Source organism: Hoplias malabaricus, chromosome 18 (assembly GCF_029633855.1).
Source record: "Hoplias malabaricus isolate fHopMal1 chromosome 18, fHopMal1.hap1, whole genome shotgun sequence".
In the NCBI taxonomy this organism is placed as follows: Eukaryota; Metazoa; Chordata; class Actinopteri; order Characiformes; family Erythrinidae; genus Hoplias; species Hoplias malabaricus.
This window is the reverse complement of record NC_089817.1, coordinates 10871297-10887185: the sequence shown is the minus strand read 5'-3', so window position 1 is coordinate 10887185 and position 15889 is coordinate 10871297. Positions and strand designations below refer to the sequence as shown.

General features: G+C 37.6%; 1 protein-coding gene across 1 annotated transcript in view; it reads right to left on the bottom strand.

The window, feature by feature from the left end:
* The window catches only part of megf10 (multiple EGF-like-domains 10), a 57622-nt gene extending 42248 nt beyond the window's left edge, over positions 1–15374 (bottom strand). The window contains exons 1-2 of the mRNA XM_066650545.1: positions 15193–15374; positions 929–1059 (exon numbers count right to left, since the gene is read on the bottom strand). Of these exons, the coding sequence (XP_066506642.1) occupies positions 929–1047 (119 nt within the window). The 5' untranslated portion in view covers positions 1048–1059; positions 15193–15374. The remainder of the gene's footprint in view (positions 1–928; positions 1060–15192) is intronic.
* Between the last annotated feature and the right edge of the window lie 515 nt (positions 15375–15889).

Genomic DNA, 15889 nt, shown 5'->3' with positions numbered 1-15889 from the left:
GGGTGCTGTTCCATACCCTTCCTCTTCACGGCCGCTTAGAGCACGGCAGCTGTTCCCACACATTACTCAGTGAAAGTGAATCTAGCTGGGAAAGCAGCCTCCACCTTTGTTCTTTTCAATCTGCTTTAATGGATTCCCGAGCCATTCCTTAATTTGGATGCGGAAATCTTCTGCCTATTAAAACTGTGTGTGTCAGTAATAGGTCAGTGTGTGTGTGTAAATTGGGGGGGATGTTTGTTTGTTTTTCCATTTTCAGTATTTCACATACATGTATTCCAGATTTTCTCAGACATTGTTTATTACTTTAATGGATAAAGTCAGAAGACCAGACTTAAGAGACATTGCTTTATTGCAGATGTTGATCAAGCTTGATGTTATTGCTTCTCTGTCTATAATTCACCAAATCATTTTTTTCAAACCCATACATCAATAATTCTGTCACAGATCTATAGAACAATGCTAGGAAAAGACACAGGTATCTCATTTTAGTCAACTTGTAACTAGTGGGATGTAAATGAAGTCATTCTAAAGAGCCTGTCTGCTTTTACTGCATATATAAAACCATGACGTACCTTTGTGCCAAACAGTTGCTCAATCATAAACACCAGCAGGGACATATCACACACTGTTCCATTCTGCACATGTTATGCCTTTACTGGTAATAAGATTATTTAGGTCAGTTACAGTTCTCCAATGATATGGCTCTATGTTCTATTGCATGTGCCCCTGTTTTTCACTTTCTCTCCACAAACCATATGGAGTACAAATACAAATGTTCCAACACGAGTTGGTATTCAATTTCATTCACTTTTCACCATTTTGGAGACTGATGGAGTTAGAGTATATGAGGCTAGTTTGCAAAATGCATTGTGGGGATATATTTGTGTGTGTGTGTGTGTGTGTGTGTGTGTGTGTGTGTGTGTATTACCTCTCCCAGTGACTGCAGACATTGGGGTCCTCCAGGTTCAGTGATGATGTCACTCCTAGTAGGCAGCATGATAAAACCAGCAGGACTGTGCCACAGGGCCATAGCAGTGAGAGCATCATTGTAGGCAACACCTTCCAAAACAAGGAAACATGTTTAAAAAAAAATCCAACGAAAAATACATATTAAAAAGCAGATACTTTCAGCATCTCTTGTCACAAATGCAATGCAAATGCAAAAAAGTGTCACACACTAATATTCTGCACTCCAGCTCCACATTTCATATAGATGCTTTTTGTAGTTCTACAATTATAGACTGCACACTTTGTCTCCTTTCACCTAGTTCTTCTGTGGTCAGGATCACCACAGGACCACTACAGAGCTAGCATTATCTGTGCAATAGATCATTCTCAGCAGAGTTGCTCTAATATTTAAACGCTTTGCCCACTCTCTGTCCACTCTATTAGACACACCTACCTTGTATGTACGCTCGGTCGATTCAAGCATTGAGACAATTTGTGTCAGAGTCCCTCTAGTCCTTAATCATTGGTCACAAAATGCTATAAGCTAGATATTTTGGGCTGGTGAATTATTCTCACTCCAGCAGCTAAAATGAAGGGTTTAAAAATTCCAGCAGCTCTGCTGTGTCTGATTCACTCCTACAAGCATCACACACACTAACACATTACCACATAGGTGGTCCTGATCATTAAAGAACAGGGTAAAAGAAGGGTAATCATTTATTAAAAGCAAGAGATAGACTATAATCTGTATCTGCAGGACACATACATGGTAAACGTAGCTTCAAATATTAGTGTAACTTAAAAACAATCTTGGTTAGCAACAGTTGTTCAAACATTTAGTAAGGCACCTTGAGCAAATTATAGAGCAGTTCAGCAACAGCAAAACAAAAATAAGAAAATGGGCAGCTTCTCATATGATCTTAGTCATAGTACAGCTGAGTGGCTAGTGTTGGTATTGGACACTCATGGTCATGTACTGGATCCACACCCGTCTCCTTATTTTACCTCACGACATACACTTAAAACACTAAAGATGCAAACTCAGCACTGCACTTTAGCCCCAGTGCCATTACTCTCATCCTGCCTTCCCCATTCCATTTGAAGTGTCACTGTTTAAAAGAAAGGAGATTTTTCTATCTTCAAACATTCACTCTTCCACATGAACCAGGGTTGTTCATACTGTACAGCAGTTACATATATGTCTACACACCAGAAGATTCCTACTTAAAATAAAACCTGTATATTTAAAAGGACAGCAGGGTAACTGAAAAACTAACAATATGTTGTTCAGTTCTATTCAAATAGATTATAGCCTCACCTCTAAATGAGCCCTGCCAGTTTTTTTTGTTCCACACACCTAATGCATATTCACAGAAAATGCAGTAAATGTCTGAATGGATATTTACAACTGAACAAACAGGGAAACAGCAAATTTAGCTTATATTTACAAGAGAACAGTGTTTGAAGCTAATTTAATTGCGCACTCTAAGAGGCTAATTTGAGCCAGATCTATCCTGAAACAATGCAGCTATTTGATATTTGATGTTTACTTAAGAGCAAAATTTATATTGAGAGAACAGGACCTTTAGTGTACATTGCCCAATAAAAAACAAAATCGAATTCCTTGTGTCATTACTACTTAGGAGTTAAACATTTAACTGGGGTTTAAATTTGCTACAAAGCTGTCTTTCATTAACATTAATCGAAAATGCTTGTGTTTGGTTTATATGTTTTATGAGCTGTTGAAAATAAAATTCCGGGAAGATTATATTGGTTCAAATACATGAAGTGAATATGGAATGTTAAATAACCTTGCATGAACTTGAGTGCTGTCATTTAACCTGCATAAACTGTGTGTTTAATACAATATAATATATATGCCTTCCCACAGTAGTAGTGGTAATGAGGATATGATGAAAAAACACATATATGCTTCTATTGCCAAACCTGGTTTAAAAGATTCTAGAGATAAGAGAAGAGAATCTGGATCAGGTGATGTGCTCACATTCAGTTATTTACAAAATTAAAATACTAATTCAAATAAAGAATAAGTACAATAAGTACAATAATTAGTACTGTGATTTATAAGTTGGTTTTCGCCAAATCATCATCAGATTTAATTTACTGAGGAAAACGATTCCACATTACAGTTCAGCGCGTAACAAAACAGTACTATGAACCTTTGCTTTCAGTATCTGGAATAAATCCCTTGTGCAGGAAAAACCGCAACTAAATGTTTCTGGTAAATGTTGATCAGTCCTTCACATGAGCTTGGAAGAATTTTAGCCCCTCGTCCTTACAGAACAGCTTCAACTCTGGGACGTTGGTGGGTTTCCTCACATGAACCACTCACTTCTGGTTCTTCCACAACATTTGAATTGGATTAAGGTCAAAACTTTCACTTGGCAAAACATTTACTTTATCCTCCTTTACCATTCTATGGTACAATGACTTTAAGGTTATTGTCTTTCTGCATGACACACATTCTCTTGAGATTCAGTTCATGGACAAAAATCCTGACAGTTTTTATTTACTATGTGCTGCTATGATTCAGAATTTATTGTTTCGTAAATAATGGCAGGCCAACCTGGCCCAGATGCAGCAGAACAGGTCCAAACAATGCTAATATCACCATTACCACGTTTCACAGAAGGAATAAAGTATTTATGCTGGAATTCAGTTTTTCTTCTTCCAGATATAAGGCTATTCATTAAACTAAAAAGTTCTATTTTGATCCTATTGGTTCACAAAACATTTGCCAGTAGTCTTCTGGCTTGTCCATGTGATCTTTAGCACACTGCAGATGGGCAGTATAATCTTTAGGGAGAGCAGTGGCTTTCTCTTTGTGCCCCATGCATGTACACCACTGTTGTTCATTGTTCTCCCGATGGTGGAATCATGAACATTCACTTTAACTAATTGTGAGAAAGGCCTTAAATAGCTTAAAAGTTAACCTGGGTTCCTTAGTGAACTTCCAGACCATTACACACCTTGCTGTTGAGGTGATCTTTGTAGGCTGACCACTAGACCACTAGAGTAACTCAACGTGAAGTCCAAAGTCTTTTTATTGATGGTTTTGTTTCCAGCCTGATGTGCATCAACCACTCTTTTCTGAACTCTTCTGTGCTATGATACACTCCCACAAACATGTGATGAAAGAATGAGACTATAACAGATCCATGTTCTTTAAATAAAACAGGGCACCTGCTCATAGTATTGTCATCCTGTGAAAACACCTGACGTTAATTTCACTTTCAAATTAACTGCTATATTCGTGCACTTCTGCTTCTCACAGATGTGTAAAACTAAACAATTTTACAAAAGAAAATAAATGATTATGCAGAAATATAGAAAATTCTACAAATTTTCAAGCACCACTGTAGATCTCATTGTGGTTATTAAAAATCAAGCCAACTAAAAATATGAAATAGGTTTTTTCATATTTAAACAATTGTATGCACAAAAGCTTAGCACTAAACCATAGCTTTTGCCTTCACTGAGCAGTAAACTGAAGACCTGCCCTGCATAATATCAGTGATCTTTCATGAGATAGTCCTATTTGTTGTGCATTTCCCATGCTTTTCCCATTCCTCTTTGGTGGGGCATCAGAATGGCATTCCCAAAACTGACTCCTCCAACAACATACACCATATCATTATGGTCTTCCTTAAATGTGATAGAGAAAGCTTTGTTACATTTACAGCATACTCAGCCCTTTAGTCATGATCATGTTTCTAAATATGCTTGAAAAAGATTGTCCACTTGTGTTTTGCTTTACCACATTCATAAACAGAGGACAACGGTGCTTAAATAAATCTGTCTGATCACTAACATTAGTCTTAGCTGAATCACTGAAGAGCATCCAAGTTGTATTTATAAGACAAAGAAAAAACACATATAATATAAAAGGAACACAGAGTTCAATATTATAACATATTAAATACTTTGAATTTATGATAATACAAATTTATGTTAAAAAAAAAAAAGCTCTTTGCACCTTTAAATTTAATGATATTTGGCAGACAGTCGTATCCAGAGCATCTTACATATTTCACTCGTATTACAGATATAGACACATATGGGGGTCTGAATGTTTTCTTCCTGAAAGAGACTTATTGGTATAATGTGATATTCCTGTCTAAGCCAGGAATCAATTCATTGTATAGGGTGTGGTGAGCAGTGATGAGACCATGATACCATATCATCAATATATTAATATTGTAATGAGCTTATAACTGAGACCTCTTACACCATCTGAATCACAACTCTACCCAACAGCAAGAGCAAGAAAGGTTTTCATTACTTGCTAAACATATTATCCAGCATTTGTAAGGTGATATCTAAGTTTCTTATCCAATTTGCTGTAGGGTGAACATTCAGGAAATGCTGAAGTAGACAACTGAATAAATGAATAAAGAAACTAATGCATAAAAGAACAATGGAATGAACAAGCAAACAAACAGATAAACAGAAAAATGGGCAAATAGATGAACAGATGGCAAACAGATAGAAAAGCTAGACTGATAGCTCATACTTGCAAGGCTAGATTCTGTTTTTTGTTAGCTTATTATTTGTAAATCTCTGACTAACAGAGACAACCAGACAATGGAAAATGTGTGACTTTACAAAAGTTGTGGAGGAGATGCCACATCAGCTTGGTGATTGTGAGGATGAGCCACATGGCCCTGGTGGACATTGGAAAGTAGTTATGACATATTATGTACATGTATATGATGCCCCCGCAGGAGCAAGGAAGTGCAGATTTAGGTTTCCTGATACTTTTAAATATGACAGTATAAGGTTTTTCATAGTAATCCGCATTCTCTTCTAAAACGGAAGAGTCTAAACAGATTCCTGATGTTTGTAAATATACAAAACTTATGACCAAAACAGAGGGGTGAATACACCTTCAATAACTGTGTGTGTGACGTTTAATGAATATCCAATAACCTATTTACCTTCTGAAGCTAATACTATTGTTGTTTACAAGCACATACAATTGGTCTAAATCTTGTTTTTTTTCATATTACATGCAGTTGTTCGGATTTCTGGTTGTTGTTCTGGTGTTCATATTCAGAAAATACCATATGATACAGTTTTCACAATAAAACATAATCACATTATCCACCCCTAGCCATAACTGTATATGACCCAGTATGTACAGTTGTGTCCAGTGTTTTCTGCTTCTGTGATTGACAGTACAGTGTGTGGCTGTTGAGACTCTCTGGGCCCACAATGAATGTCTCGCTGCCAGCCGAGCCACATGTCATTAACACACTGGCAGTGTTTTGTCTCAGACAAATCAGAGCGCTCTTGCTCTAATGGCACTGGTGAAACAAGCTTACTTCTCTCTTGCTGAGCAGATTCCTCCTGTCTGACCGATAGAGCTGAGAAAAAAGCCCCTCAACCATCAACAGGCACATCACATCTCTGCCAGCTATGCTAGGCAAAAAAAACAGCCTCAGCCCGGAGGAAACTGGGGGACAGAAGAGGAAACCAACAATAAGGCTAAAAGTCCTGAATTCTTTCAACAGAAAAAAAGCACAAAACCTATTGCTGTTATTGCTCTCTGGAACCTGTTATTCATTTTACTAGTAATTAGAACATTTTTTTGACTGTTTACCTTGCACATTATTAACAGTTAGTGATGAATGTTTCAGTAAAAATGATCTGAAATAGTTTGGAATTCAGTTTTCTACTCTCTTTGACAGGTAAGAATTTGGTCTAACACTAACAATATAATAATCAGTCTGTAGGGATACTCTCAGTTTAAATTAATCACATGTCCTTATTTTTATTAAGTAAATGTAATGACCTAAAATAGCCAGTAGATATTCTTTACACATACTACTAGCAGTTAAATTTTATCAACACTAAATGTTAACTTACTGCCACTGACAGCCGTAGACGCATCATTAGACTTAGAGTCACATGTTAATCAAGGCCTGCAACAAGGCATTTTCTGATCCCTGTCAAGTGGTTAGCCATTTCTAAGAGCACAGGGCAGGGCAGCTATGTTGTATTCATTGGCAATGAGCTGGTATGTCATTTTGGGAACTAAACGGAAGTCTAGAAATCACTGAATGTTAAGCACATACCATTCATTATGTTTTCAAGCAATATTGCTAGAAAGACAAAAGTCTAAAAGGATCTTCACCACTAACAATGAACTAAGATGTTCATCTTTTAAAACTGTAAATTGGAACAACAACCATGGTTCATTTTAATAATTAAAACAGACAAAGACTTATATGGGCAAAATATTACTCATTTGAGAATACTACACATTAATGATTGTGGTATTCATTGATATGTAATAATAAATTGACTAAAGTTTGTAATACATTACTGTAAGAACTTTTTTAATAGCTTACTGTGGGTGGCTTGTTATGGTGAATGATAAAAGACAGACCTACAAGGCTTAAAGTTTGTTTTTTTATCATTTGTGTGTGGCATGTTGGGTGGCACTGATTTCTTCTGTCATTGGGTTGTGTCTTGTCTATTTTGGGGGTGGGAAGTCATAGCTCATTATTACAGTAACTGCCTTTGTAGCTTAGTGTATATCACAATGAAATAATGCTGATGACAGGGTAACTTTTATAAACACTATAATTAAACTTACTTTTCTCACCATAGAAAATGCAACAATTTGTTCACCTAGTCTGACATAATCCATAGCATTTTGTCACTGACACTGAGATACATAATCACTGTATTGTACAAAGTGTCATGACACAATATAACATCAGAAATAAAGTCCAAAAGCGATATATATCTATATTCTATTCAATTAACACATATTTTTAAAAAAATGTTCGCAATGATAACACGCATGCATTGATTAGTCACAAAGCTGGAGAAAGCTGGACAAAAAAAATAACATGATAAGAATGAACCAATAATATATTTTGCAGCCCTAATGAACAACAGTCACTCCAAGTCCTTGTATCTCTTTAGCATGCACAACTGCACCAGTGAACTTTTTGTCTGATCCGGGGTTTCCTGTTACTACAATAGCAGTCACGCTCAGACAACATGCAGTAGTAACGTTTTTACAGTGCAGCTAAATAAGACTAAGTGGACCTTGTGGAGGGATCTGCACGACCTCCTGAAAGATGATTCTGTGAGGGGAAGCACACGAGACCCGTCTCTTCTGGACAGCATGCAGGCGGCTGATGGCAGCAGCAGCACAGGCCCACTCCGGTTTCACAAAGCTGACTGGACACAGCTGCACACGCAAAGCCCACCAACAACTGGGGGGTCACACAAACAAGGGTGTTGCTGTGGTGTCAGAAAAGTCCCATACACACTGGGCGCCAAGGGGGGGATTTGAGGCAGACTAGAGGACTTTGATACGCAGAACCCAAGCCCTCTTAAGCAGCCTGGAGTCCATTCACGAGCAGAGGACACACTCTCTGAAGTGCGTCCAGGCTCAAGATACTGGACAAACGGAACATAGCCAAATATTTGCTCTCTAACACGAGGCCTGAAATCCTGATGTCTATCAGTGTTGACTTTTTAGACCAATCTGGATCTGAAGATGTAAAAAGGTCAAGAGACGATCTTATATCTCATCCATAGCAAAGAGTACATGAATGATGTCAACAAATACTGTCCTTTTCCAAGTTCTCGTAGTTTAGTTCTGACATTGAGTGTTAAACCTTTAATGGAAAGCAGTATGCTGTGCAGCAAAACCCTACTGCTGTGTCTATTTGTGATATTTCACGAACAAAATTACATTAACTTCAGCTAAACTTCCAATATTTTACTCTTTTAACTCCAGAAGATTTCCAGAAGGAATAAATTCTGTGAGCAAAACTTCACATCAACTTCATATTTGATTAATTTGATTTAACATCCCATCCCATCTGTTATAAAAATACAGCTACATTGCAGAATTCACCCAAGAACGTTGACATGAGGCCCAGCATGGAGTTACTTCCAATCCAAACAACCTCACATCCCACTACAATATTAGCATAGAATTCTGGAAAGGCAGAAGAAAAGAGATCCATATCATCAACTATATCCAATTCCCTTCTGTTCTGGCTGTAAGTCGTATTTCTTTAAGGAGCAGACTCCGAGTAAGAGTTGAGGACACATAAGTAAACACAGCTGTCAGAGAGAGTTTACTGTTCACCTGCTACACTAAACTGTTCACCAGCAAGCTTCAGCTTTGTACTGAACTGTTCACTCCACACTTGCACAATCAACCTACAGATCGCTTATATATACATCACAATACATTTTATGAATAATTTTGTTGTCAAAGTCAAAAGAGCCAAAAATGTGCTTGACTGAAATGTGCAGGCAGACATGTCACTCAAATGGAAATCTGTCCAAACTGCTATGGGTAAAATAGCAGTGTGAAAGGTTCTGCCAAACATTTGTTCAGCCGGGTAGTAACAGAAGCAGGTGTAACCCCAAGCCACAATTCTCCCCCCAAAAAAATCTCTTAGAATAATTAGTTTTCAAGTCACAAGCTGGTTGCTGCTTGAGCCTTTCAGAGCATGCAGGCAGGGAGGGAGGGGCGTTCCTTGGGCTAAGCTACTCAGGGGGCTAATTAAAAACTCAACAGAATGCTGAATTAAACTGCTCTTTCTCCATACTGTCTCCTGTTCTCCGTTTATGGGGACAGGTGGTGCCTTGGGCAAGTGTCATGAGATGGGATTCTTACTCTTCCATGGCAGCAGACACTTCTTTTTTAGGCCCTGCTTTATTGAAAACTTTGTCTGTTCATTCTGGAGTTTCAGAGTTCATTTGGGGTTAAGAAAATAGTATCATTATTATGATAATTTAGGACAGTGCTTTTCAGAGTATTTTGTTGATATATGTCATTAATTCAACTCCTGTAGCTTGCTCGTGATTCTTTCAAGGCAGAAACATGCGCTGGACAATGTGCCAGTCCATCACAGGACATCACACATTCATCCAGACACTCACATACATATGTAGGTAATTTCACATTGCCAATCAACTTACCAAAACATGTTTTGGACTGTGGTAAGGAGCTGGAAAACTTAAAAGAAATCCATGCAGGATTGGCGAGAACATTTTTGATGTCATCTGTACAGCAAGAACACTAATCCACTTCATGTGTTATTAATAAGAGTGAATTTGGTTTAGTGCAGTGCAGTAAGTGCTGGATTGTAATCATACATTTTTTAGCCTATTTAAAATATGGCACCAATAGTGATTTAGAAAATATAAAAGATTTGTACTGTGTATTGTATGCCTTTGAGTATTTTGATGTTATGCAGTTATACTGCCCACCATTATCTGAGATACTATACTCAAATTTTAATATCCACAAATCCTTTAATTCAATTATAGTATGTAGAAATGATTTCTGCTGTGGGGTATATCTGAACCTTCATGCCCCTGAGGATATAGCTTTACCAAATGTGAAGGCCCACGGTGGAATACTCCAGGGCCACTAGACAAGCTGCAGACAGGATTTAGGGCGATGCAAATGGGTCTAAGGGCAGGAAATGACTTGTGTGTCTACTAGACTCATACAGAGCGTGTCTCCTACCCTTAAGAGCTCCAAAAGGCTGGGAAGGAAATATAGAATAACCCACTTGACTTCAAGTGGCTTCTGACTCAAGCAAAAGGACAGAAGTTAGGGGTCGGTTTCTACAGCTATCAGATATATATATAAGTCTTGACAAGCAAATCATTTTGGAGCAGTGATATCACAATCAAGTTGTCATCACCAAAGATTTCCAGCAAATTTTATTCAGTGCTCCATGAGGAATATAAGTATTTCAGTCCATTATTTTACACATGCACATATCCAACCCAGTGTTGTGAGTTGTACTGTGGTGGTGCCAGTGACCACACAGCCATGAGTGATGACATCCAGGCTACTTTAATTTGCATCTGGACTTGCAATACCTAAACAAAGCCAAGGATGGGCTGTGGTTACTTAAGGAAATGGGATCTAGATGGACATAATCACAACAAGATGTCTGACACTGCCTGTAAATCTCAGATGTGATGCTTCATATTGTCTAATACCAATAACAAGATACAAATCTAAACACTCCACTATTATTTGTAAGTCCATCTTCAATAAATGGACTTGGAATGCTTCACACAAAATGTGCTTCTTTGGACCAACAGCTGCTTAAATAATAATGTTTACAATTACTAGTTAAACTTGAAATCAATTTACAGCTATGATTTTACTGCTGCTCGTAAGAGGTCCTTCAGAAGGGACTGAGCCTTATAAAAGAACTAATTATGCTACTTAGAGACTTCTGCTAGACACAGATGTGTTTCTGAAAGGGCCTGAAGAGGCAGAACCAGTGGGTGGTTTCAGGTTGTGGTTTCTGAAACATTCTTCAGAGTCGAGGATGAGGAAGCCATCCTTCCAGCCACAGGAGAAACACAACACCTAATCCACGAAAGGAAATCATTCAGATATTCTCTATGCAGTTACAAAGATTGAACTAAAAGATTCACTGAAACTGTTCCCCACAACACTGGCAACTTTAAAATTTTCATTCAGTGTATGAAAAACCCAGGCCAGAATTCTGACTGGTTTGAAGAGTGCCATAGTCAGTACAGGCAACTGAATCCTCTATATGCCTTTGTAGGTTGCTGACTTCCCACCCTCTTTGCTAAGCTGCCCAGTACAGGCAAGCATTTGTGCCTGTCTGTCAGCCACATCTCCATTTGTCTGGTCCTTGAGGGCACTCCCAAACATCTGTCTTTTTAGAAAGAATAGGAAACAAATTTTAAAACAATTTTTAGATCCCAACTGCATGTGGATGAAACAAAAACACTTTGAGAGGGTACCCACTAAATTCTCTGATATTCAGAGAGCTCACAGCTGTTTGTAGTCTGGTTTGGCAGAGTTGATTCACATTATCTTCCTTAAAAGAAAGGAGAAAAGAGTCAGTATGGAAATACTGAAATACTAAACCGATCCGGACTGAAAAAGCTATTTTGCTGTGGTATGCAAAAAAAGAAAATGTCAGTTTCCACTTATAAGAAGTACAAATGTCCAAGACTGACATATATAGTAATGCAAAACATCAGAGACCACCTCCCTTCACTTATTTAAATTCCATTAAATACAAGTTATTACATTTTCAGCATCGTGAAAAGCAGAAAATAGCTACTTATACAGAAAAATACCTTCATTACAGCTTCCATTCTTTTGGAAAACCTGCTTTCAGTTTTCAATATAAAAAAATCTGCATGAATATTTTCCTAATTTTTGTCATAAACAACTTCAGCCTTACAAGTTGGCTGCATAATACCAAACATGTTTAATGATGCTGAGTTCTAGGCTCTTGTGTCCTGTCCATTGTTCTGAGTCGACCAGACAATTTATGTCATATGTAGCTATATTTCTACCTTTCTTTTCTTTCTCTCAGATATTACTTGTGGAAGATACACACCCCTTCAAATCCATGGTGCTAATTTGGCTTCTAACCATGTGAGGATGGAAAAGATCACAAGCGGATCATTTTCAGATCTAAAGCAAGAGCGGACCTTGATTTTCTATACTTTTCCCAGATATGGCAGGTTTAAGTGCTGGTGAAAGGTTTTGCATGTATTTTCTTTTTCTCCATCTTGTCTGAATAAATACCATCTACATAATAGCAACTGGACGGGAAATTAATTAAAGGTTATTCACTGGCTTTTGCAACTTTTATACATGTGCTTCTGTGAGAGAATAAATTGTTTGTTGTTTCTGTTTTCAAACATGTATTAAAGTAAACTGAACCATCTGCTGCAGCTTGGCATATTTTTTTATCTTCTAGAAAACTGAAACTAAGTCCATAATGACATGTCCTTTAATTATGATAGGGAATAATGCTGTTCTTATTGCAACCAGCTGCAGTAGCCTGCCACTCCCAAGACAAAGTAGCATACTACAATAAATATGACCAGGGTAAATGCATTTACAACATCCATCTCAACACCTTCCAAGTCTGTCATTCGTACTGAGTTAAGCAATGGAAACATTTTCTCTGACAGCTCTTTTGCTGCTTTAAATAATCATGCAATCTTTCAAGCAACTTAGCAGTCAGTTGTTGGCCATTGCACACACAGCCATATTCAAAACTCATCATCATTTGTGTTCATCCATTTATAGTGAGAATACACTGCAACAGGGTGTAATTATACTTTATTCTTTATTCTTATACTTTATAATTATACTTTAGTTACTAAAATCTCTGACTGAGTTGGATTTTGGTTTTTCCTCATAAAGTTATTAAAGGCCTGAAGAGAATTCACATGAGGCAGCTTTATCCAAAAACACAATGCAATTTGCTCTCACTGACACCAAACCAGTTCAGCTGTTAGAACACACTGTACAATACACTGATCAAATGACACTGTGTCGAAGAGTGGTAAGAGTAATTCAATGGTCAGTAAACTTGTTTGGGAGCAACTGATAAGAAAACTGGTTTGTGATTATAAAACTGTCTGTGTGTACACAACTTAAAGCTAACACTATTACATGGTGTTGACGTTCAAAGTGAAAATAATCGGAGGCAATTTTCAGCATATTTGAGTGCACGGATAATTAAAACAACGAAAGAAAGAAAGAAAACATTTTTTAAAACTTCAAAGCCTTATTGTATCCTATCAAATGTAACTGGGCATTAACACGTGCTGAAATGAAAACACATAAAGATTGGATTTATGATTTTTCTGAAAAAAACTCCTGAAAGACATGTACATTTTGGTCCCACTGACCCTCCCCATGACCCCAGTGACAAAAGCAACTGTGGCAAGCCAAGCTACAAAACAAGGACAGTACTATTTTAAATGCTGTGTTGATTTTTTTTTTTTTATACTTCTCATGCTCACTGGCACATGCTGGGAGTAATCAAACAGCACAAGCTTTCGCCCATAGCCAGAGAGTCCGCTACTGCATTCAAAGCCAGTCACATGACTGCGAAGCCCACAGAGGTACAAAAGCTGGACACAGCAGGGGTCCTACTCTCCGGCATCATCAGGCCCGGAGGATACTGGCAAGATCTCCTCCATGAAAAAGCTCAGCCCTGCAGAATTGACTAGCATGGCTTAATTCAATCATGTGTTACACATTCTTCTTGTTAACTCATCACTAAAGCCCCATTCTTTATCTGTGCCCTTTATTCTGGACCAGAGCAGGTTGCATTGGCAGCATAAACTAGACATCTACACATGTAAACAAGCTGCTTTTCTACAGGACCAACAAAACGACACAAACGAAATGAACTAGTATGATTTAAACAATTTCAACTACAAACAACAAAGGCCCACTAGTAAAACTCATTAGTCCACTGACAGATAAGATTGATCTGTATTCAGGACACAAGCCAGTTACATTTCAATTTCAACAATCTGAAGATCAGAATGATTTTCCATTAGAAAAATGCTATTTCAGACAAAAGAATCAAAGAATCTTTACAATAACCAAGACATTTAAGTTGTAAAATTATCTAAACTTCTGGAATAATTGTTCCGAAATTTTATGAGCTACTCTTCATTTCAAAAACATGAGAATGCTTCATTCAAAAAGGTTCCAAGACATGAGAAAATAAACTAATTTATGTAGAAGTGACCACAGCTATATAAGGTTTATTCAAATATCCATCAGGTAGAAAACCTTACTCTCTTTGTACACATTTTGTCTGATAAATATTCATATATTACTCTCTCATAGTAACCTTCTGTTTCATTTTAAAGTGAACAACAGACACTATACCAACTCTACGGAGTTAAAAGTTGATTCTTAAATGAATCCTGCAGAAATTCCTGTGGTATTCCTATGGTTGTTTTTCAGAAGGGAGGTACTGAGTAACTTTACACTACACTGCACAAAGTACTGCTTAAAAAGTTCTTTAATTAAAATATAACGTGTACCTCTATGCAATAAAACTATACGGTAAACATTTTAAACAATTTAAATTACGTTTTGCTAATATTTACCAATTATGTAAAAAAACACCCTAAACATCATCGCACAAAAAGGGCAGAACTGTCCTGTAAAATGCCAAATAGTGAGCCCTCGTTCTATAAAACTGTTAAAGCTCAAATTTGGCTGATTATTATCTTACGCCTTTTTTATTAACCATTATTATATTTGTCATCTTCATTAGATCTATATCAAGTTTTACTCAAAAGTAGAACAACCACCATTAAATTTGACCGTTTCAGTGGCAAGAAAAAAATTGAAAGCAAAGTTTAAAACCGTAAGCAAGAGAAAAAAAGAGAAAAACAGCCAAGCCTCACCAGTTCTACGCTAAAGTACCGTACCGCTCCACACTCATGGATCCGCTCTGATTGAGGCTGCTCTGGGCTGAAAGCTGAGAGGCAGGATGTGCTATGGGCATCAAACTCTCAGAGTATTTCCACTTGTTTCCACGAACAGTGATAAACTTTGTGAAACACAGCGAAAGTGCAGTGATGGTTAGATAAGCAGTTAAGGGGTCTCTCCCAGCACTCATCCCCTCAGAGCTTTTTTTCGGGACCCTCAGCCCCCCAAAAAAGTAAGAAACACCGTGCAGATTGTTATGATGACGTCAACGGAGCGGTAGCCAATCGCAAATGCGGAGAGGAGAGCGGCTCTGTCCGCTTCAGCAGCCCGCTCTCCATCAGGACAGACCACGAGTTTATCTTCAGCACATTTATTTCCACAGAACTTATAAACAGAACATATACGAGACTGACTTTACATTGATTCATTTAAACGTCAGCCCAAAAGACACCGTAACAAACACAATCTGTTTAATTTCTTGAGACATGGAGACCATTGTGTGGCACTAGAGTAATATCTACACTTTATAAATGGACATGAAGTGGATGTGATATTTAAGACCGGTGTTACTGCTGTTATTTCTGTATAGATTCCCAGTGAACCGATTCAGCACAAGATGTACTCCAGTTTAAGGTGAAAGTTAAAGAAGAAATTCGTTTTAGTTAACATCTA